Source organism: Mytilus edulis, chromosome 9 (assembly GCF_963676685.1).
Source record: "Mytilus edulis chromosome 9, xbMytEdul2.2, whole genome shotgun sequence".
In the NCBI taxonomy this organism is placed as follows: domain Eukaryota; kingdom Metazoa; phylum Mollusca; class Bivalvia; order Mytilida; family Mytilidae; genus Mytilus; species Mytilus edulis.
The window spans coordinates 26,149,856-26,176,486 of record NC_092352.1 but is presented as its reverse complement, the minus strand read 5'-3'; the positions used below and the strand labels follow the sequence as shown (position 1 = coordinate 26,176,486).

Genomic DNA, 26,631 nt, shown 5'->3' with positions numbered 1-26,631 from the left:
AACTACCCGAGGTTAGTAGTTCTATGTTAATTTTACAATCATTTGGAAGCCAGCGCAGACTTTCAAACATTTTATTTTGTATGTCTGAATATAATATACATTTAAAAAAGAAATGATAGGAATCGTCACGATTAATACCACAGCGGCAAGAAGGGTCAGAAATAATATTGACCCTATATAGATCATAGTTTAAGGATGATGTAAAACATCGAAGTTGGGTGAGAATTATATTCAATTTTCGATTTCCAAATTCATATTGCTTCGGTACAAATATATTACTTTGAGGATAACGGTTTTTTAGTTCAGTTTTAAATTTATTAATTGATTCCACATCACGAGTTGAATCATCAAGATTATTCCAAAGACGTATGGTTGATGGAATAAAAGAATTATTAGTTAATGCTAGTCTGCAGAATGGAATAATGATGTCAGTTATATTTATTTCCAACCACCCCTTTTTCAACATTCCTATTAGAATTAACCCAGTTTGCACTTCCTATTGAAACACAGAGACAAATTGTTCTTCTCAAGGAATTCTGAATAGCCCATTTCTACTGTTCATTATCTTTTAAAATAAGTTCGGTTTCAATTGTTGCACAACTTAAACAGTCCCACAATTGGAGTTATTAAAAAAAAAAAAAAAAACATCGGTTGTCCTCCCTTTGAACCTCTTGACTGTAAACTGTGCACCTTTCATCAACAGGATTTCAAATGGAAGTCATTTTAAAGTGTCTTTAAAAAATATTTAAAATATACAATAATTGGAAATAAAACCGCCAACAATGAATCTCCATATCATAATCAAAATGAATGTTTTTGATTGTTTTTTAATAATATGATTGATGTTTTTTATTTCAAATAATTTGCTTTCTGGACTGTCATTAGCAATTCTTATACGAATTATTTTAGGAGAAGAACAAAATTTATTGGAGAAACAGAAAGCTGACAGGCAAATTATACAGGAAGTACTAAGAGTACGTATTTATGGCACGGTAATTAATTAAGGGCATACGATAAAGTTACAGGGGAGGTAAGACGTTGCTAACGTAAATTGTTATTTTCGCGACGTCAAACTATGACATATCGGGAAACGATTCAGGTTTCGACTGATTTTTATCATTCAAACTTATTTAACTTGAAAACGAGTTCATGGACCCCTATGTTTTAAAATGCCATTTGGTTTGAATACGTAAGAAGAACATGTGTGCCAATTTTCATGAAAACGTAAATAGTGCAATTTTTTTAATTTTAATAAATATAGAACAAAAAATTATGTTTTTTTTCTACATTCATGAACATTTGATAAATATGAGTTATTTCTGAAAAAAAAAATGTATAAGTTTTTATGATACTTATAAAATACAGATATTACAAATTATTTAACAAAAAACAATTTGTGTTTATCTTTTAAAACAAAAAAGTTATGTCTTTTTTTCGAAAGGGAAAATACGGCCACAAATCCAAATTTTGAGCAAATATACAAAATTTCGACCTCATTTTACTCAAAAAGTAGGACATGAAGGTACATTTTTTTTTATTACATATTTGATTTAATCAGATAAAAAATAGTCTATATGGAAATTTTATAAAAATGTAAATACGGGATTAAAACTGTATCGTATGCCCTTAAAAGGTGTTCTGATATCTTCTAATGGCGTAAAAATGGTGTGTATAGTAATATCGCTAATGTCTACTGTTATTTTGTTCCAAAATTTTAGTATGTTGTTTGGTTATAGGCCTGTAAACGTCGTATTTGTATTTATATAAGTTCTGTATCATTAGTTTTGCCTTATAAAATAATAGATAACTCTGTCTTATAGATACGGCATTTAACAATATACAACAATCTTTTAAAAAAGGACAGCAAACCAATAATACAAAACAGAAAAGACTCCCAGTGCCTTCAACATTAAATCTAGACATTGTTCTAGTGCTATAATGAGATACTGTTTCGTTTTTTCTATAATACGAAACATTGTTTAAGTTTTTCTTCAAAAATACGTTTTTGATTTCTTGTTATCAGTTCAAATATAATTTGGAATTAGATAGAATGTAACAAAAATAATTTGGTATTTTTAGAGATTGCATAACAAGAACGATGTGAAAGACACAGATATTGCTTTGCTTACAGCAAAACTGATGGAAGAAAACAAAGAACATAGCAGAGGATGGTACAGAATAAACGCTATACGATCTTTAACAGGGGGTGCCAAACTTACTCCTCAAATGAACGATAGAACAAAAGAGGTATTTTCACTGCTATAAAGCGTATACGCACGATCTGTTCAAAAGATAGCCACACAACTTTATCACATACTCTCATTTCTGATAACGTGATAGATAATGCATGATGTTGAAATCTTAGTCGTCCTTTCTTTCATTTTATACTATTTACAATCTAATTAAAAACCGATCTCTCATCGCTCCTGTTTCTGATATGTCACGCGACATATCAGAAACAGAAGCGATGTGAGATCGGTTTTTAATTAGATTGTACTATTTAGACCAGACTGATTGTTTTGACTTGTATAAAAAAAATACATATGATATGAATGCCTACAAGTTATGTCTCCACTGAAAACCACTGAAAACCAAAAAGAAAGATATGTTAACAATACAAGTCATAAGCTAGTAAAGGCTTCATGATAGCAAAACGTGAAACAAACATAGGATAAAGAAAGCCAACGAGCAGGCCTAAACAAATTACATTAAAAACAAAAAACAACAGTGTCGTGAGCAATCATAGTCATCGACTGGATCAGAAACTCTTGGTTTTGTTTTTATTTGTCTATTGTACCTTGTTTTATAAAGATTGAATCAGTAAGCTTTAAATCAATTTAACAAATTGAGAATATAGTCTGGTAAACAAGAATTGACTTTTCTTTGATGTTTAATGACAAGAGCTTCTTACTTTTACTAACATAACGGGGGGCTCATCGGGAAGCAGTACAACAGCCACAACCAGATGCAGGAAATAAGAAAATGCGTTATCCTATTGATGTGGATAAAGCACCGACGAAACGAAGACCGCGGGTTGGCCATGAGTTTCTGCGCCCTAAATTAAATATTTAGGTGGATGAACCATAAATAACTGCAACGCACCATGACGTTACTTTCAGATGAATGAGCCACGATAAGTTGCCTTATTTGAGGTTAATGAAAATTTCGATGACTAATGTTACCTGGTTTCAGTGAGGTTGACAAAATTCAGAACTTAAGTCAAACGCTTAAGATAAAATTGAATTTTGAGTATGTTGATTTGTCCCTTATGCATCGTAACAATTTTAACAGTCAAACAAACAATGAAAACACCATAAGCATTAATAATGGTATATTGGTTATACAAAACAAAGTTAAAAAAAGATTGGACTGATTAATGTATAGCTCAATCCCAGGTTCTTATCAAAAGGCATCTCATGGATGTCCATAATAAGTATCAAGCAGCTGATATGGAACACCAAAACTGTCTTGTTATGCCCATTTTCATTTTCTTTACATGATAAGCACTTGTCATTACATTATGTGAAAACACCTTATATGATGCGCATATCCTTATGCTATGCGCAAATATCCTTATATGATGTGCAAACATTCTTATATGGTGTGCAAATATACTTATATATGATGTGCAAATATACTTATATGATGTTCAAACATTGTTATATAATCTGCAAACATACTTAAATGATGTGCATATATACGTATATATACGAATTCGTTTTGAATAGGAGCAGCGACATCCGTCTGGAAAATCAGATAAAAACCATGGGTTGATGGATGCCGTCGGCATTCCCGCCCTATATTAGTAATTTCATAATTGGTTTTAATTGTTATAATTTCTTTTGACATGCATTGATGAATTTTGTTTGGCGATTCTATCGAACAATGTTTACTAGCTTTTGGCTGATTGTATCCCAGTTGTCATCTGGTAGCCCAGTTTCCATTTTGAGGAAACATATGATGGTTCAAACTCAACGTTTTGTTCTTGGACATTAATAAGACATTGTCGATAATTCAAATTAGTTTGCCGTTGATATAAAATAAAACTGTCCTAATAGATTTATGACAAAAATTTTGACAAAATTCATACTAACTATTAGTTGCTATTTATCATACTCTTTCATAGTTTGACTTACAATTTTCCTATAACGAAGGTAACCTGGAATCGTTGAAATATAACGAGAAATTACAATGAATTTAGGTTATCTTTTATACATGTATATCGGATCACAACATTTGCACTCGTTGGTTTGTTTCGAGTACTTAAAGAAATAATTACATAATATTAACAAAACAACTGTAGAAAAGAACAACAAAAAGGAAAACAAGATCCACTAAGAAAACAATACAAATGTATTTAAATATATTTCTTAGCTTCTTAGAACCTTGGTAGCTTGTGATGAGATGGGTTCCCAAGTTTCTTTGACAGAAGTAAGTCAAGGTGGAGAAAAGTCTATCATAGAATTTACTGCTCCTTCAACTTCTATTCTGGAATGTGACAAACGAGTAAAGATCGGTATTGCTCGACATGGTAATATTAACAGAAGAGTAAGATACAGGTACTGTTCTCAGATCATAATGTTTGAATATGATTTTTTAAATTCGTATATGATATTGAGAAAGTGTGCACCGAGTTTGGGCATAATTGTTTTACGTTGTAAATTTGGTTCATTTACAGATTTTGTTTTAAATATTTAATGATAGTCGCATATATGATACTGCTGATATGCAGTATAGAAATCTCGCTCAACTGTCTTAATCGAATCTCGTTTCATCAAAGTCACGTTAATGTATTTTTAAGTCCTTGAAGGGGAAATGGACAATTTTAGTTTCAACTAATCAATATCAATTCTTTTCAAGGGTTGAAACTTTCGATGGAACAGCTGTTGCCACAGAGGATTACATTGAGTTCAAACAGTCTTTGGTTTTCGAACCAGGAGAAACTATGAATTATATTGAAATCGACATAGTGGATGATGATATTTGGGAAGAAGATGAAGTTTTCTTTGCCAAGATTTCAATAGATCCATCTGAACCGGGGGTTGTTGGGAGAAGAGCCATAACTCAGATAATAGTATTGAATGATGATAGTAAGTATAAAAGTAATATATGTAATTATAATATCGAATTACGGATGATTGTATTATTGATAAAGAACTTAGACATACTGGACAAGTGTGTGTTTATCATTCAAAGGAAAGTTCAAAAACACAAATTTACAGCTGTGATCAAGGAGAATTTTTTTTAATGAGAATCAAGCGCAAAGAACGAAACGTCTCAGGCGGAAAGCAAGCCCTTAGAAACGACCGTTGTTGCTACTTTCTTAAGACAATAATGGGACTGGCATTAAAACCCGCCATTCTGAATTTGCGTTATTTTCGCAAAAAAACCCACCAAAACAATTTGGGGGCAATTTGGATTTTTTTTCTTTTTCCTGCAAAAGTCCTTCAAAACTGCTCTGAAATACTTTAATAAAATAAATATTCTATAAAATAATATCTTTATTGCACTTTTCTTTTCTCTTGTGACAAATTACTCGACCTACAGCAGTTGGCCGAGTATCCCTGTGAATTAGTCACTGGATAACCAGGGAATTTATTTAGTGATTCATATTTATAGATAGTTTGTTAGTTTTACAGTGCATGGTTATTACATACATTTTGCAAAATATATTGTTTTATGATTACGGAAAGTGTACAGTTTTGTCCGGTTCTGTTTCTAAAGATTAAAACTTTATGATCATATAAATATAGGGAAAACGGTACTATTTATTCTGCCATTGGCGACAATGTTAACATTTTCTAAATTTACCACTTTTTAAGATAAAAACCTGGATAAAACAGTTATATGTTGTGTTAGTACTTTATTACTCTGTCTTAAAAATTAAAGCCAAATAGTATCATGACCAACTTCCAACGGAGCTTGTTTATGTTATCCATGCCCACCGTCATTTTGCACCAAATTTATGAAATTTTGCAAGTCTTTTCGAATAATTCTCTAGAAAATATTTCAATAGGTTTTAAAATTTATATTGTAAATATACACACTGCAGTTATTCATAGATAAATAAAAAATATATTGTACCCTTACATCCAATCACAGCGCTCCTAATTTGACTTCCTTCACCTGCCTTGGGTACACAAAAGGCCAACCTAATGCTGGGAAAATTAAATACTACCGTTTTCCCTATACTGTGACATAAAGATATAAAGAATTCTTATGACATTATTAATGCAATACTGGGCTATTGTGAAAACCTTGGCTATAATAAATACTTGTATGTCCCCAGTACTTAAAGAAACATAGATCATTTTATGTCCCCACCCCTACATGCTGGTTTACCTCATTCTCTACTTCTTTCAGAAAAGCCTTAATAAACAACCTGTATCCAATCATATCTTATCTTGTTTAAAAAGAATGATAAATAGTTCCATTTAAACAGATAAAATGGACAGTTCCATTCAATTTGTATTCATTTTATCAAAAATTTACAAGAAATGCACAAATTCAAGATTTTTCATACTTATCTCCATTCCATGCTTTAGTATATGCCATATTATGGTTAAAACTTTTAGAGCTTGTTATAAAATCTATTATTCTGTCTTGAGATGATGAAAACAAAGATATTAGACACTTTAAACATTAAATATGCAAACTACTCAGCTGTAAAGTTGCCTTTGTTGCCTGTATTAATCAATGAAAAAGCTGAATTATGTCCCTTGGGAGTATTAATTTCCAACAAAAGTCCTTTCAAACAGTAGGAAATGAAAAATTATTTATGTCTGATATAATAAAAGAAAGAAACTACAAAATGAAGCACTTTTGAAATATTTGCTGCATGCATTATCAAGAATGTGAACAATTCTTTACACAGGAGAGTATAAATTCTATGCAAATTTAGCCTCAAGTGGGCCTCTTTTTTTCTTAGATGAACAATTCTAACACTGAAAATGCTTTCAATGTGACCAAATATTGCCTAATTCCACAAACAGTACAAACTAAACCAGACAATTTCCCATTTTAATAGATTATGTTTACAGAAATACCCTAGTTATACATTTAGGGAATTACGCAGCAAAAAAGGCAAACCTTTCAGTAAAAAATATTTGTCGCGACTTGAATTCTGGTGTTTCCAATTGAAAAAATCATTGCGAAAGGTGAAATCAAATACAAAAGAACTATAATATGGTGCATTTTACACAATATAGATAATATTGACATCCTAGAATAAAGTTTTATATCATTACCAATCAATTTGACCCATCATGATGACTCAGCACTTTTCCCAACACAGTATTGTTCTCAGTGAAAAATTTCTATTCTTTGTGATAAAAATCAAATGTACTAATCAAAAGCTTCAAAATAGTATAAAAGAATTGAAGTTTGAGTGACTTTGATTTCCCTTGCTATCTTCAGTATAGGGAAAACGGTACTATTTATTCTGCCATTGGCGACAATGTTAACATTTTCTAAATTTACCACTTTTTAAGATAAAAACCTGGATAAAACAGTTATATGTTGTGTTAGTACTTTATTACTCTGTCTTAAAAATTAAAGCCAAATAGTATCATGACCAACTTCCAACGGAGCTTGTTTATGTTATCCATGCCCACCGTCATTTTGCACCAAATTTATGAAATTTTGCAAGTCTTTTCGAATAATTCTCTAGAAAATATTTCAATAGGTTTTAAAATTTATATTGTAAATATACACACTGCAGTTATTCATAGATAAATAAAAAATATATTGTACCCTTACATCCAATCACAGCGCTCCTAATTTGACTTCCTTCACCTGCCTTGGGTACACAAAAGGCCAACCTAATGCTGGGAAAATTAAATACTACCGTTTTCCCTATACTGTGACATAAAGATATAAAGAATTCTTATGACATTATTAATGCAATACTGGGCTATTGTGAAAACCTTGGCTATAATAAATACTTGTATGTCCCCAGTACTTAAAGAAACATAGATCATTTTATGTCCCCACCCCTACATGCTGGTTTACCTCATTCTCTACTTCTTTCAGAAAAGCCTTAATAAACAACCTGTATCCAATCATATCTTATCTTGTTTAAAAAGAATGATAAATAGTTCCATTTAAACAGATAAAATGGACAGTTCCATTCAATTTGTATTCATTTTATCAAAAATTTACAAGAAATGCACAAATTCAAGATTTTTCATACTTATCTCCATTCCATGCTTTAGTATATGCCATATTATGGTTAAAACTTTTAGAGCTTGTTATAAAATCTATTATTCTGTCTTGAGATGATGAAAACAAAGATATTAGACACTTTAAACATTAAATATGCAAACTACTCAGCTGTAAAGTTGCCTTTGTTGCCTGTATTAATCAATGAAAAAGCTGAATTATGTCCCTTGGGAGTATTAATTTCCAACAAAAGTCCTTTCAAACAGTAGGAAATGAAAAATTATTTATGTCTGATATAATAAAAGAAAGAAACTACAAAATGAAGCACTTTTGAAATATTTGCTGCATGCATTATCAAGAATGTGAACAATTCTTTACACAGGAGAGTATAAATTCTATGCAAATTTAGCCTCAAGTGGGCCTCTTTTTTTCTTAGATGAACAATTCTAACACTGAAAATGCTTTCAATGTGACCAAATATTGCCTAATTCCATAAACAGTACAAACTAAACCAGACAATTTCCCATTTTAATAGATTATGTTTACAGAAATACCCTAGTTATACATTTAGGGAATTACGCAGCAAAAAAGGCAAACATTTCAGTAAAAAATATTTGTCGCGACTTGAATTCTGGTGTTTCCAATTGAAAAAATCATTGCGAAAGGTGAAATCAAATACAAAAGAACTATAATATGGTGCATTTTACACAATATAGATAATATTGACATCCTAGAATAAAGTTTTATATCATTACCAATCAATTTGACCCATCATGATGACTCAGCACTTTTCCCAACACAGTATTGTTCTCAGTGAAAAATTTCTATTCTTTGTGATAAAAATCAAATGTACTAATCAAAAGCTTCAAAATAGTATAAAAGAATTGAAGTTTGAGTGACTTTGATTTCCCTTGCTATCTTCAGTATAGGGAAAACGGTACTATTTATTCTGCCATTGGCGACAATGTTAACATTTTCTAAATTTACCACTTTTTAAGATAAAAACCTGGATAAAACAGTTATATGTTGTGTTAGTACTTTATTACTCTGTCTTAAAAATTAAAGCCAAATAGTATCATGACCAACTTCCAACGGAGCTTGTTTATGTTATCCATGCCCACCGTCATTTTGCACCAAATTTATGAAATTTTGCAAGTCTTTTCGAATAATTCTCTAGAAAATATTTCAATAGGTTTTAAAATTTATATTGTAAATATACACACTGCAGTTATTCATAGATAAATAAAAAATATATTGTACCCTTACATCCAATCACAGCGCTCCTAATTTGACTTCCTTCACCTGCCTTGGGTACACAAAAGGCCAACCTAATGCTGGGAAAATTAAATACTACCGTTTTCCCTATACTGTGACATAAAGATATAAAGAATTCTTATGACATTATTAATGCAATACTGGGCTATTGTGAAAACCTTGGCTATAATAAATACTTGTATGTCCCCAGTACTTAAAGAAACATAGATCATTTTATGTCCCCACCCCTACATGCTGGTTTACCTCATTCTCTACTTCTTTCAGAAAAGCCTTAATAAACAACCTGTATCCAATCATATCTTATCTTGTTTAAAAAGAATGATAAATAGTTCCATTTAAACAGATAAAATGGACAGTTCCATTCAATTTGTATTCATTTTATCAAAAATTTACAAGAAATGCACAAATTCAAGATTTTTCATACTTATCTCCATTCCATGCTTTAGTATATGCCATATTATGGTTAAAACTTTTAGAGCTTGTTATAAAATCTATTATTCTGTCTTGAGATGATGAAAACAAAGATATTAGACACTTTAAACATTAAATATGCAAACTACTCAGCTGTAAAGTTGCCTTTGTTGCCTGTATTAATCAATGAAAAAGCTGAATTATGTCCCTTGGGAGTATTAATTTCCAACAAAAGTCCTTTCAAACAGTAGGAAATGAAAAATTATTTATGTCTGATATAATAAAAGAAAGAAACTACAAAATGAAGCACTTTTGAAATATTTGCTGCATGCATTATCAAGAATGTGAACAATTCTTTACACAGGAGAGTATAAATTCTATGCAAATTTAGCCTCAAGTGGGCCTCTTTTTTTCTTAGATGAACAATTCTAACACTGAAAATGCTTTCAATGTGACCAAATATTGCCTAATTCCATAAACAGTACAAACTAAACCAGACAATTTCCCATTTTAATAGATTATGTTTACAGAAATACCCTAGTTATACATTTAGGGAATTACGCAGCAAAAAAGGCAAACATTTCAGTAAAAAATATTTGTCGCGACTTGAATTCTGGTGTTTCCAATTGAAAAAATCATTGCGAAAGGTGAAATCAAATACAAAAGAACTATAATATGGTGCATTTTACACAATATAGATAATATTGACATCCTAGAATAAAGTTTTATATCATTACCAATCAATTTGACCCATCATGATGACTCAGCACTTTTCCCAACACAGTATTGTTCTCAGTGAAAAATTTCTATTCTTTGTGATAAAAATCAAATGTACTAATCAAAAGCTTCAAAATAGTATAAAAGAATTGAAGTTTGAGTGACTTTGATTTCCCTTGCTATCTTCAGTATACTGTGACATAAAGATATAAAGAATTCTTATGACATTATTAATGCAATACTGGGCTATTGTGAAAACCTTGGCTATAATAAATACTTGTATGTCCCCAGTACTTAAAGAAACATAGATCATTTTATGTCCCCACCCCTACATGCTGGTTTACCTCATTCTCTACTTCTTTCAGAAAAGCCTTAATAAACAACCTGTATCCAATCATATCTTATCTTGTTTAAAAAGAATGATAAATAGTTCCATTTAAACAGATAAAATGGACAGTTCCATTCAATTTGTATTCATTTTATCAAAAATTTACAAGAAATGCACAAATTCAAGATTTTTCATACTTATCTCCATTCCATGCTTTAGTATATGCCATATTATGGTTAAAACTTTTAGAGCTTGTTATAAAATCTATTATTCTGTCTTGAGATGATGAAAACAAAGATATTAGACACTTTAAACATTAAATATGCAAACTACTCAGCTGTAAAGTTGCCTTTGTTGCCTGTATTAATCAATGAAAAAGCTGAATTATGTCCCTTGGGAGTATTAATTTCCAACAAAAGTCCTTTCAAACAGTAGGAAATGAAAAATTATTTATGTCTGATATAATAAAAGAAAGAAACTACAAAATGAAGCACTTTTGAAATATTTGCTGCATGCATTATCAAGAATGTGAACAATTCTTTACACAGGAGAGTATAAATTCTATGCAAATTTAGCCTCAAGTGGGCCTCTTTTTTTCTTAGATGAACAATTCTAACACTGAAAATGCTTTCAATGTGACCAAATATTGCCTAATTCCATAAACAGTACAAACTAAACCAGACAATTTCCCATTTTAATAGATTATGTTTACAGAAATACCCTAGTTATACATTTAGGGAATTACGCAGCAAAAAAGGCAAACATTTCAGTAAAAAATATTTGTCGCGACTTGAATTCTGGTGTTTCCAATTGAAAAAATCATTGCGAAAGGTGAAATCAAATACAAAAGAACTATAATATGGTGCATTTTACACAATATAGATAATATTGACATCCTAGAATAAAGTTTTATATCATTACCAATCAATTTGACCCATCATGATGACTCAGCACTTTTCCCAACACAGTATTGTTCTCAGTGAAAAATTTCTATTCTTTGTGATAAAAATCAAATGTACTAATCAAAAGCTTCAAAATAGTATAAAAGAATTGAAGTTTGAGTGACTTTGATTTTCCTTGCTATCTTCAGTATACTGTGACATAAAGATATAAAGAATTCTTATGACATTATTAATGCAATACTGGGCTATTGTGAAAACCTTGGCTATAATAAATACTTGTATGTCCCCAGTACTTAAAGAAACATAGATCATTTTATGTCCCCACCCCTACATGCTGGTTTACCTCATTCTCTACTTCTTTCAGAAAAGCCTTAATAAACAACCTGTATCCAATCATATCTTATCTTGTTTAAAAAGAATGATAAATAGTTCCATTTAAACAGATAAAATGGACAGTTCCATTCAATTTGTATTCATTTTATCAAAAATTTACAAGAAATGCACAAATTCAAGATTTTTCATACTTATCTCCATTCCATGCTTTAGTATATGCCATATTATGGTTAAAACTTTTAGAGCTTGTTATAAAATCTATTATTCTGTCTTGAGATGATGAAAACAAAGATATTAGACACTTTAAACATTAAATATGCAAACTACTCAGCTGTAAAGTTGCCTTTGTTGCCTGTATTAATCAATGAAAAAGCTGAATTATGTCCCTTGGGAGTATTAATTTCCAACAAAAGTCCTTTCAAACAGTAGGAAATGAAAAATTATTTATGTCTGATATAATAAAAGAAAGAAACTACAAAATGAAGCACTTTTGAAATATTTGCTGCATGCATTATCAAGAATGTGAACAATTCTTTACACAGGAGAGTATAAATTCTATGCAAATTTAGCCTCAAGTGGGCCTCTTTTTTTCTTAGATGAACAATTCTAACACTGAAAATGCTTTCAATGTGACCAAATATTGCCTAATTCCATAAACAGTACAAACTAAACCAGACAATTTCCCATTTTAATAGATTATGTTTACAGAAATACCCTAGTTATACATTTAGGGAATTACGCAGCAAAAAAGGCAAACATTTCAGTAAAAAATATTTGTCGCGACTTGAATTCTGGTGTTTCCAATTGAAAAAATCATTGCGAAAGGTGAAATCAAATACAAAAGAACTATAATATGGTGCATTTTACACAATATAGATAATATTGACATCCTAGAATAAAGTTTTATATCATTACCAATCAATTTGACCCATCATGATGACTCAGCACTTTTCCCAACACAGTATTGTTCTCAGTGAAAAATTTCTATTCTTTGTGATAAAAATCAAATGTACTAATCAAAAGCTTCAAAATAGTATAAAAGAATTGAAGTTTGAGTGACTTTGATTTCCCTTGCTATCTTCAGTATACTGTGACATAAAGATATAAAGAATTCTTATGACATTATTAATGCAATACTGGGCTATTGTGAAAACCTTGGCTATAATAAATACTTGTATGTCCCCAGTACTTAAAGAAACATAGATCATTTTATGTCCCCACCCCTACATGCTGGTTTACCTCATTCTCTACTTCTTTCAGAAAAGCCTTAATAAACAACCTGTATCCAATCATATCTTATCTTGTTTAAAAAGAATGATAAATAGTTCCATTTAAACAGATAAAATGGACAGTTCCATTCAATTTGTATTCATTTTATCAAAAATTTACAAGAAATGCACAAATTCAAGATTTTTCATACTTATCTCCATTCCATGCTTTAGTATATGCCATATTATGGTTAAAACTTTTAGAGCTTGTTATAAAATCTATTATTCTGTCTTGAGATGATGAAAACAAAGATATTAGACACTTTAAACATTAAATATGCAAACTACTCAGCTGTAAAGTTGCCTTTGTTGCCTGTATTAATCAATGAAAAAGCTGAATTATGTCCCTTGGGAGTATTAATTTCCAACAAAAGTCCTTTCAAACAGTAGGAAATGAAAAATTATTTATGTCTGATATAATAAAAGAAAGAAACTACAAAATGAAGCACTTTTGAAATATTTGCTGCATGCATTATCAAGAATGTGAACAATTCTTTACACAGGAGAGTATAAATTCTATGCAAATTTAGCCTCAAGTGGGCCTCTTTTTTTCTTAGATGAACAATTCTAACACTGAAAATGCTTTCAATGTGACCAAATATTGCCTAATTCCATAAACAGTACAAACTAAACCAGACAATTTCCCATTTTAATAGATTATGTTTACAGAAATACCCTAGTTATACATTTAGGGAATTACGCAGCAAAAAAGGCAAACATTTCAGTAAAAAATATTTGTCGCGACTTGAATTCTGGTGTTTCCAATTGAAAAAATCATTGCGAAAGGTGAAATCAAATACAAAAGAACTATAATATGGTGCATTTTACACAATATAGATAATATTGACATCCTAGAATAAAGTTTTATATCATTACCAATCAATTTGACCCATCATGATGACTCAGCCCTTTTCCCAACACAGTATTGTTCTCAGTGAAAAATTTCTATTCTTTGTGATAAAAATCAAATGTACTAATCAAAAGCTTCAAAATAGTATAAAAGAATTGAAGTTTGAGTGACTTTGATTTCCCTTGCTATCTTCAGTATACTGTGACATAAAGATATAAAGAATTCTTATGACATTATTAATGCAATACTGGGCTATTGTGAAAACCTTGGCTATAATAAATACTTGTATGTCCCCAGTACTTAAAGAAACATAGATCATTTTATGTCCCCACCCCTACATGCTGGTTTACCTCATTCTCTACTTCTTTCAGAAAAGCCTTAATAAACAACCTGTATCCAATCATATCTTATCTTGTTTAAAAAGAATGATAAATAGTTCCATTTAAACAGATAAAATGGACAGTTCCATTCAATTTGTATTCATTTTATCAAAAATTTACAAGAAATGCACAAATTCAAGATTTTTCATACTTATCTCCATTCCATGCTTTAGTATATGCCATATTATGGTTAAAACTTTTAGAGCTTGTTATAAAATCTATTATTCTGTCTTGAGATGATGAAAACAAAGATATTAGACACTTTAAACATTAAATATGCAAACTACTCAGCTGTAAAGTTGCCTTTGTTGCCTGTATTAATCAATGAAAAAGCTGAATTATGTCCCTTGGGAGTATTAATTTCCAACAAAAGTCCTTTCAAACAGTAGGAAATGAAAAATTATTTATGTCTGATATAATAAAAGAAAGAAACTACAAAATGAAGCACTTTTGAAATATTTGCTGCATGCATTATCAAGAATGTGAACAATTCTTTACACAGGAGAGTATAAATTCTATGCAAATTTAGCCTCAAGTGGGCCTCTTTTTTTCTTAGATGAACAATTCTAACACTGAAAATGCTTTCAATGTGACCAAATATTGCCTAATTCCATAAACAGTACAAACTAAACCAGACAATTTCCCATTTTAATAGATTATGTTTACAGAAATACCCTAGTTATACATTTAGGGAATTACGCAGCAAAAAAGGCAAACATTTCAGTAAAAAATATTTGTCGCGACTTGAATTCTGGTGTTTCCAATTGAAAAAATCATTGCGAAAGGTGAAATCAAATACAAAAGAACTATAATATGGTGCATTTTACACAATATAGATAATATTGACATCCTAGAATAAAGTTTTATATCATTACCAATCAATTTGACCCATCATGATGACTCAGCACTTTTCCCAACACAGTATTGTTCTCAGTGAAAAATTTCTATTCTTTGTGATAAAAATCAAATGTACTAATCAAAAGCTTCAAAATAGTATAAAAGAATTGAAGTTTGAGTGACTTTGATTTCCCTTGCTATCTTCAGTATACTGTGACATAAAGATATAAAGAATTCTTATGACATTATTAATGCAATACTGGGCTATTGTGAAAACCTTGGCTATAATAAATACTTGTATGTCCCCAGTACTTAAAGAAACATAGATCATTTTATGTCCCCACCCCTACATGCTGGTTTACCTCATTCTCTACTTCTTTCAGAAAAGCCTTAATAAACAACCTGTATCCAATCATATCTTATCTTGTTTAAAAAGAATGATAAATAGTTCCATTTAAACAGATAAAATGGACAGTTCCATTCAATTTGTATTCATTTTATCAAAAATTTACAAGAAATGCACAAATTCAAGATTTTTCATACTTATCTCCATTCCATGCTTTAGTATATGCCATATTATGGTTAAAACTTTTAGAGCTTGTTATAAAATCTATTATTCTGTCTTGAGATGATGAAAACAAAGATATTAGACACTTTAAACATTAAATATGCAAACTACTCAGCTGTAAAGTTGCCTTTGTTGCCTGTATTAATCAATGAAAAAGCTGAATTATGTCCCTTGGGAGTATTAATTTCCAACAAAAGTCCTTTCAAACAGTAGGAAATGAAAAATTATTTATGTCTGATATAATAAAAGAAAGAAACTACAAAATGAAGCACTTTTGAAATATTTGCTGCATGCATTATCAAGAATGTGAACAATTCTTTACACAGGAGAGTATAAATTCTATGCAAATTTAGCCTCAAGTGGGCCTCTTTTTTTCTTAGATGAACAATTCTAACACTGAAAATGCTTTCAATGTGACCAAATATTGCCTAATTCCATAAACAGTACAAACTAAACCAGACAATTTCCCATTTTAATAGATTATGTTTACAGAAATACCCTAGTTATACATTTAGGGAATTACGCAGCAAAAAAGGCAAACATTTCAGTAAAAAATATTTGTCGCGACTTGAATTCTGGTGTTTCCAATTGAAAAAATCATTGCGAAAGGTGAAATCAAATACAAAAGAACTATAATATGGTGCATTTTACACAATATAGATAATATTGACATCCTAGAATAAAGTTTTATATCATTACCAATCAATTTGACCCATCATGATGACTCAGCACTTTTCCCAACACAGTATTGTTCTCAGTGAAAAATTTCTATTCTTTGTGATAAAAATCAAATGTACTAATCAAAAGCTTCAAAATAGTATAAAAGAATTGAAGTTTGAGTGACTTTGATTTCCCTTGCTATCTTCAGTATACTGTGACATAAAGATATAAAGAATTCTTATGACATTATTAATGCAATACTGGGCTATTGTGAAAACCTTGGCTATAATAAATACTTGTATGTCCCCAGTACTTAAAGAAACATAGATCATTTTATGTCCCCACCCCTACATGCTGGTTTACCTCATTCTCTACTTCTTTCAGAAAAGCCTTAATAAACAACCTGTATCCAATCATATCTTATCTTGTTTAAAAAGAATGATAAATAGTTCCATTTAAACAGATAAAATGGACAGTTCCATTCAATTTGTATTCATTTTATCAAAAATTTACAAGAAATGCACAAATTCAAGATTTTTCATACTTATCTCCATTCCATGCTTTAGTATATGCCATATTATGGTTAAAACTTTTAGAGCTTGTTATAAAATCTATTATTCTGTCTTGAGATGATGAAAACAAAGATATTAGACACTTTAAACATTAAATATGCAAACTACTCAGCTGTAAAGTTGCCTTTGTTGCCTGTATTAATCAATGAAAAAGCTGAATTATGTCCCTTGGGAGTATTAATTTCCAACAAAAGTCCTTTCAAACAGTAGGAAATGAAAAATTATTTATGTCTGATATAATAAAAGAAAGAAACTACAAAATGAAGCACTTTTGAAATATTTGCTGCATGCATTATCAAGAATGTGAACAATTCTTTACACAGGAGAGTATAAATTCTATGCAAATTTAGCCTCAAGTGGGCCTCTTTTTTTCTTAGATGAACAATTCTAACACTGAAAATGCTTTCAATGTGACCAAATATTGCCTAATTCCATAAACAGTACAAACTAAACCAGACAATTTCCCATTTTAATAGATTATGTTTACAGAAATACCCTAGTTATACATTTAGGGAATTACGCAGCAAAAAAGGCAAACATTTCAGTAAAAAATATTTGTCGCGACTTGAATTCTGGTGTTTCCAATTGAAAAAATCATTGCGAAAGGTGAAATCAAATACAAAAGAACTATAATATGGTGCATTTTACACAATATAGATAATATTGACATCCTAGAATAAAGTTTTATATCATTACCAATCAATTTGACCCATCATGATGACTCAGCACTTTTCCCAACACAGTATTGTTCTCAGTGAAAAATTTCTATTCTTTGTGATAAAAATCAAATGTACTAATCAAAAGCTTCAAAATAGTATAAAAGAATTGAAGTTTGAGTGACTTTGATTTCCCTTGCTATCTTCAGTATAGGGAAAACGGTACTATTTATTCTGCCATTGGCGACAATGTTAACATTTTCTAAATTTACCACTTTTTAAGATAAAAACCTGGATAAAACAGTTATATGTTGTGTTAGTACTTTATTACTCTGTCTTAAAAATTAAAGCCAAATAGTATCATGACCAACTTCCAACGGAGCTTGTTTATGTTATCCATGCCCACCGTCATTTTGCACCAAATTTATGAAATTTTGCAAGTCTTTTCGAATAATTCTCTAGAAAATATTTCAATAGGTTTTAAAATTTATATTGTAAATATACACACTGCAGTTATTCATAGATAAATAAAAAATATATTGTACCCTTACATCCAATCACAGCGCTCCTAATTTGACTTCCTTCACCTGCCTTGGGTACACAAAAGGCCAACCTAATGCTGGGAAAATTAAATACTACCGTTTTCCCTATACTGTGACATAAAGATATAAAGAATTCTTATGACATTATTAATGCAATACTGGGCTATTGTGAAAACCTTGGCTATAATAAATACTTGTATGTCCCCAGTACTTAAAGAAACATAGATCATTTTATGTCCCCACCCCTACATGCTGGTTTACCTCATTCTCTACTTCTTTCAGAAAAGCCTTAATAAACAACCTGTATCCAATCATATCTTATCTTGTTTAAAAAGAATGATAAATAGTTCCATTTAAACAGATAAAATGGACAGTTCCATTCAATTTGTATTCATTTTATCAAAAATTTACAAGAAATGCACAAATTCAAGATTTTTCATACTTATCTCCATTCCATGCTTTAGTATATGCCATATTATGGTTAAAACTTTTAGAGCTTGTTATAAAATCTATTATTCTGTCTTGAGATGATGAAAACAAAGATATTAGACACTTTAAACATTAAATATGCAAACTACTCAGCTGTAAAGTTGCCTTTGTTGCCTGTATTAATCAATGAAAAAGCTGAATTATGTCCCTTGGGAGTATTAATTTCCAACAAAAGTCCTTTCAAACAGTAGGAAATGAAAAATTATTTATGTCTGATATAATAAAAGAAAGAAACTACAAAATGAAGCACTTTTGAAATATTTGCTGCATGCATTATCAAGAATGTGAACAATTCTTTACACAGGAGAGTATAAATTCTATGCAAATTTAGCCTCAAGTGGGCCTCTTTTTTTCTTAGATGAACAATTCTAACACTGAAAATGCTTTCAATGTGACCAAATATTGCCTAATTCCATAAACAGTACAAACTAAACCAGACAATTTCCCATTTTAATAGATTATGTTTACAGAAATACCCTAGTTATACATTTAGGGAATTACGCAGCAAAAAAGGCAAACATTTCAGTAAAAAATATTTGTCGCGACTTGAATTCTGGTGTTTCCAATTGAAAAAATCATTGCGAAAGGTGAAATCAAATACAAAAGAACTATAATATGGTGCATTTTACACAATATAGATAATATTGACATCCTAGAATAAAGTTTTATATCATTACCAATCAATTTGACCCATCATGATGACTCAGCACTTTTCCCAACACAGTATTGTTCTCAGTGAAAAATTTCTATTCTTTGTGATAAAAATCAAATGTACTAATCAAAAGCTTCAAAATAGTATAAAAGAATTGAAGTTTGAGTGACTTTGATTTCCCTTGCTATCTTCAGTATACTGTGACATAAAGATATAAAGAATTCTTATGACATTATTAATGCAATACTGGGCTATTGTGAAAACCTTGGCTATAATAAATACTTGTATGTCCCCAGTACTTAAAGAAACATAGATCATTTTATGTCCCCACCCCTACATGCTGGTTTACCTCATTCTCTACTTCTTTCAGAAAAGCCTTAATAAACAACCTGTATCCAATCATATCTTATCTTGTTTAAAAAGAATGATAAATAGTTCCATTTAAACAGATAAAATGGACAGTTCCATTCAATTTGTATTCATTTTATCAAAAATTTACAAGAAATGCACAAATTCAAGATTTTTCATACTTATCTCCATTCCATGCTTTAGTATATGCCATATTATGGTTAAAACTTTTAGAGCTTGTTATAAAATCTATTATTCTGTCTTGAGATGATGAAAACAAAGATATTAGACACTTTAAACATTAAATATGCAAACTACTCAGCTGTAAAGTTGCCTTTGTTGCCTGTATTAATCAATGAAAAAGCTGAATTATGTCCCTTGGGAGTATTAATTTCCAACAAAAGTCCTTTCAAACAGTAGGAAATGAAAAATTATTTATGTCTGATATAATAAAAGAAAGAAACTACAAAATGAAGCACTTTTGAAATATTTGCTGCATGCATTATCAAGAATGTGAACAATTCTTTACACAGGAGAGTATAAATTCTATGCAAATTTAGCCTCAAGTGGGCCTCTTTTTTTCTTAGATGAACAATTCTAACACTGAAAATGCTTTCAATGTGACCAAATATTGCCTAATTCCATAAACAGTACAAACTAAACCAGACAATTTCCCATTTTAATAGATTATGTTTACAGAAATACCCTAGTTATACATTTAGGGAATTACGCAGCAAAAAAGGCAAACATTTCAGTAAAAAATATTTGTCGCGCTCCTAATTTGACTTCCTTCACCTGCCTTGGGTACACAAAAGGCCAACCTAATGCTGGGAAAATTAAATACTACCGTTTTCCCTATACTGTGACATAAAGATATAAAGAATTCTTATGACATTATTAATGCAATACTGGGCTATTGTGAAAACCTTGGCTATAATAAATACTTGTATGTCCCCAGTACTTAAAGAAACATAGATCATTTTATGTCCCCACCCCTACATGCTGGTTTACCTCATTCTCTACTTCTTTCAGAAAAGCCTTAATAAACAACCTGTATCCAATCATATCTTATCTTGTTTAAAAAGAATGATAAATAGTTCCATTTAAACAGATAAAATGGACAGTTCCATTCAATTTGTATTCATTTTATCAAAAATTTACAAGAAATGCACAAATTCAAGATTTTTCATACTTATCTCCATTCCATGCTTTAGTATATGCCATATTATGGTTAAAACTTTTAGAGCTTGTTATAAAATCTATTATTCTGTCTTGAGATGATGAAAATAAAGATATTAGACACTTTAAACATTAAATATGCAAACTACTCAGCTGTAAAGTTGCCTTTGTTGCCTGTATTAATCAATGAAAAAGCTGAATTATGTCCCTTGGGAGTATTAATTTCCAACAAAAGTCCTTTCAAACAGTAGGAAATGAAAAATTATTTATGTCTGATATAATAAAAGAAAGAAACTACAAAATGAAGCACTTTTGAAATATTTGCTGCATGCATTATCAAGAATGTGAACAATTCTTTACACAGGAGAGTATAAATTCTATGCAAATTTAGCCTCAAGTGGGCCTCTTTTTTTCTTAGATGAACAATTCTAACACTGAAAATGCTTTCAATGTGACCAAATATTGCCTAATTCCATAAACAGTACAAACTAAACCAGACAATTTCCCATTTTAATAGATTATGTTTACAGAAATACCCTAGTTATACATTTAGGGAATTACGCAGCAAAAAAGGCAAACATTTCAGTAAAAAATATTTGTCGCGACTTGAATTCTGGTGTTTCCAATTGAAAAAATCATTGCGAAAGGTGAAATCAAATACAAAAGAACTATAATATGGTGCATTTTACACAATATAGATAATATTGACATCCTAGAATAAAGTTTTATATCATTACCAATCAATTTGACCCATCATGATGACTCAGCACTTTTCCCAACACAGTATTGTTCTCAGTGAAAAATTTCTATTCTTTGTGATAAAAATCAAATGTACTAATCAAAAGCTTCAAAATAGTATAAAAGAATTGAAGTTTGAGTGACTTTGATTTCCCTTGCTATCTTCAGTATACTGTGACATAAAGATATAAAGAATTCTTATGACATTATTAATGCAATACTGGGCTATTGTGAAAACCTTGGCTATAATAAATACTTGTATGTCCCCAGTACTTAAAGAAACATAGATCATTTTATGTCCCCACCCCTACATGCTGGTTTACCTCATTCTCTACTTCTTTCAGAAAAGCCTTAATAAACAACCTGTATCCAATCATATCTTATCTTGTTTAAAAAGAATGATAAATAGTTCCATTTAAACAGATAAAATGGACAGTTCCATTCAATTTGTATTCATTTTATCAAAAATTTACAAGAAATGCACAAATTCAAGATTTTTCATACTTATCTCCATTCCATGCTTTAGTATATGCCATATTATGGTTAAAACTTTTAGAGCTTGTTATAAAATCTATTATTCTGTCTTGAGATGATGAAAACAAAGATATTAGACACTTTAAACATTAAATATGCAAACTACTCAGCTGTAAAGTTGCCTTTGTTGCCTGTATTAATCAATGAAAAAGCTGAATTATGTCCCTTGGGAGTATTAATTTCCAACAAAAGTCCTTTCAAACAGTAGGAAATGAAAAATTATTTATGTCTGATATAATAAAAGAAAGAAACTACAAAATGAAGCACTTTTGAAATATTTGCTGCATGCATTATCAAGAATGTGAACAATTCTTTACACAGGAGAGTATAAATTCTATGCAAATTTAGCCTCAAGTGGGCCTCTTTTTTTCTTAGATGAACAATTCTAACACTGAAAATGCTTTCAATGTGACCAAATATTGCCTAATTCCATAAACAGTACAAACTAAACCAGACAATTTCCCATTTTAATAGATTATGTTTACAGAAATACCCTAGTTATACATTTAGGGAATTACGCAGCAAAAAAGGCAAACATTTCAGTAAAAAATATTTGTCGCGACTTGAATTCTGGTGTTTCCAATTGAAAAAATCATTGCGAAAGGTGAAATCAAATACAAAAGAACTATAATATGGTGCATTTTACACAATATAGATAATATTGACATCCTAGAATAAAGTTTTATATCATTACCAATCAATTTGACCCATCATGATGACTCAGCACTTTTCCCAACACAGTATTGTTCTCAGTGAAAAATTTCTATTCTTTGTGATAAAAATCAAATGTACTAATCAAAAGCTTCAAAATAGTATAAAAGAATTGAAGTTTGAGTGACTTTGATTTCCCTTGCTATCTTCAGTATACTGTGACATAAAGATATAAAGAATTCTTATGACATTATTAATGCAATACTGGGCTATTGTGAAAACCTTGGCTATAATAAATACTTGTATGTCCCCAGTACTTAAAGAAACATAGATCATTTTATGTCCCCACCCCTACATGCTGGTTTACCTCATTCTCTACTTCTTTCAGAAAAGCCTTAATAAACAACCTGTATCCAATCATATCTTATCTTGTTTAAAAAGAATGATAAATAGTTCCATTTAAACAGATAAAATGGACAGTTCCATTCAATTTGTATTCATTTTATCAAAAATTTACAAGAAATGCACAAATTCAAGATTTTTCATACTTATCTCCATTCCATGCTTTAGTATATGCCATATTATGGTTAAAACTTTTAGAGCTTGTTATAAAATCTATTATTCTGTCTTGAGATGATGAAAACAAAGATATTAGACACTTTAAACATTAAATATGCAAACTACTCAGCTGTAAAGTTGCCTTTGTTGCCTGTATTAATCAATGAAAAAGCTGAATTATGTCCCTTGGGAGTATTAATTTCCAACAAAAGTCCTTTCAAACAGTAGGAAATGAAAAATTATTCATGTCTGATATAATAAAAGAAAGAAACTACAAAATGAAGCACTTTTGAAATATTTGCTGCATGCATTATCAAGAATGTGAACAATTCTTTACACAGGAGAGTATAAATTCTATGCAAATTTAGCCTCAAGTGGGCCTCTTTTTTTCTTAGATGAACAATTCTAACACTGAAAATGCTTTCAATGTGACCAAATATTGCCTAATTCCATAAACAGTACAAACTAAACCAGACAATTTCCCATTTTAATAGATTATGTTTACAGAAATACCCTAGTTATACATTTAGGGAATTACGCAGCAAAAAAGGCAAACATTTCAGTAAAAAATATTTGTCGCGACTTGAATTCTGGTGTTTCCAATTGAAAAAATCATTGCGAAAGGTGAAATCAAATACAAAAGAACTATAATATGGTGCATTTTACACAATATAGATAATATTGACATCCTAGAATAAAGTTTTATATCATTACCAATCAATTTGACCCATCATGATGACTCAGCACTTTTCCCAACACAGTATTGTTCTCAGTGAAAAATTTCTATTCTTTGTGATAAAAATCAAATGTACTAATCAAAAGCTTCAAAATAGTATAAAAGAATTGAAGTTTGAGTGACTTTGATTTCCCTTGCTATCTTCAGTATACTGTGACATAAAGATATAAAGAATTCTTATGACATTATTAATGCAATACTGGGCTATTGTGAAAACCTTGGCTATAATAAATACTTGTATGTCCCCAGTACTTAAAGAAACATAGATCATTTTATGTCCCCACCCCTACATGCTGGTTTACCTCATTCTCTACTTCTTTCAGAAAAGCCTTAATAAACAACCTGTATCCAATCATATCTTATCTTGTTTAAAAAGAATGATAAATAGTTCCATTTAAACAGATAAAATGGACAGTTCCATTCAATTTGTATTCATTTTATCAAAAATTTACAAGAAATGCACAAATTCAAGATTTTTCATACTTATCTCCATTCCATGCTTTAGTATATGCCATATTATGGTTAAAACTTTTAGAGCTTGTTATAAAATCTATTATTCTGTCTTGAGATGATGAAAACAAAGATATTAGACACTTTAAACATTAAATATGCAAACTACTCAGCTGTAAAGTTGCCTTTGTTGCCTGTATTAATCAATGAAAAAGCTGAATTATGTCCCTTGGGAGTATTAATTTCCAACAAAAGTCCTTTCAAACAGTAGGAAATGAAAAATTATTTATGTCTGATATAATAAAAGAAAGAAACTACAAAATGAAGCACTTTTGAAATATTTGCTGCATGCATTATCAAGAATGTGAACAATTCTTTACACAGGAGAGTATAAATTCTATGCAAATTTAGCCTCAAGTGGGCCTCTTTTTTTCTTAGATGAACAATTCTAACACTGAAAATGCTTTCAATGTGACCAAATATTGCCTAATTCCATAAACAGTACAAACTAAACCAGACAATTTCCCATTTTAATAGATTATGTTTACAGAAATACCCTAGTTATACATTTAGGGAATTACGCAGCAAAAAAGGCAAACATTTCAGTAAAAAATATTTGTCGCGACTTGAATTCTGGTGTTTCCAATTGAAAAAATCATTGCGAAAGGTGAAATCAAATACAAAAGAACTATAATATGGTGCATTTTACACAATATAGATAATATTGACATCCTAGAATAAAGTTTTATATCATTACCAATCAATTTGACCCATCATGATGACTCAGCACTTTTCCCAACACAGTATTGTTCTCAGTGAAAAATTTCTATTCTTTGTGATAAAAATCAAATGTACTAATCAAAAGCTTCAAAATAGTATAAAAGAATTGAAGTTTGAGTGACTTTGATTTCCCTTGCTATCTTCAGTATACTGTGACATAAAGATATAAAGAATTCTTATGACATTATTAATGCAATACTGGGCTATTGTGAAAACCTTGGCTATAATAAATACTTGTATGTCCCCAGTACTTAAAGAAACATAGATCATTTTATGTCCCCACCCCTACATGCTGGTTTACCTCATTCTCTACTTCTTTCAGAAAAGCCTTAATAAACAACCTGTATCCAATCATATCTTATCTTGTTTAAAAAGAATGATAAATAGTTCCATTTAAACAGATAAAATGGACAGTTCCATTCAATTTGTATTCATTTTATCAAAAATTTACAAGAAATGCACAAATTCAAGATTTTTCATACTTATCTCCATTCCATGCTTTAGTATATGCCATATTATGGTTAAAACTTTTAGAGCTTGTTATAAAATCTATTATTCTGTCTTGAGATGATGAAAACAAAGATATTAGACACTTTAAACATTAAATATGCAAACTACTCAGCTGTAAAGTTGCCTTTGTTGCCTGTATTAATCAATGAAAAAGCTGAATTATGTCCCTTGGGAGTATTAATTTCCAACAAAAGTCCTTTCAAACAGTAGGAAATGAAAAATTATTTATGTCTGATATAATAAAAGAAAGAAACTACAAAATGAAGCACTTTTGAAATATTTGCTGCATGCATTATCAAGAATGTGAACAATTCTTTACACAGGAGAGTATAAATTCTATGCAAATTTAGCCTCAAGTGGGCCTCTTTTTTTCTTAGATGAACAATTCTAACACTGAAAATGCTTTCAATGTGACCAAATATTGCCTAATTCCATAAACAGTACAAACTAAACCAGACAATTTCCCATTTTAATAGATTATGTTTACAGAAATACCCTAGTTATACATTTAGGGAATTACGCAGCAAAAAGGCAAACATTTCAGTAA

The 26,631-nt window shown here is 30.1% G+C and overlaps 1 protein-coding gene across 3 annotated transcripts in view; it reads left to right on the top strand.

The window, feature by feature from the left end:
- LOC139487915 (sodium/calcium exchanger 2-like) overlaps positions 1-26,631 on the top strand; it is a 91,732-nt gene that overhangs the window by 27,173 nt on the left and 37,928 nt on the right. For all 3 annotated transcript variants that reach the window (XR_011655902.1, XM_071273145.1, XM_071273146.1), the window contains 4 exons: positions 910-974; positions 2,080-2,247; positions 4,375-4,559; positions 4,861-5,090. Coding sequence is in view for 2 of the 3 variants with exons in the window: in XM_071273145.1 (XP_071129246.1) it covers positions 910-974; positions 2,080-2,247; positions 4,375-4,559; positions 4,861-5,090 (648 nt within the window). In the remaining variant the exon portion in view is untranslated. The remainder of the gene's footprint in view (positions 1-909; positions 975-2,079; positions 2,248-4,374; positions 4,560-4,860; positions 5,091-26,631) is intronic.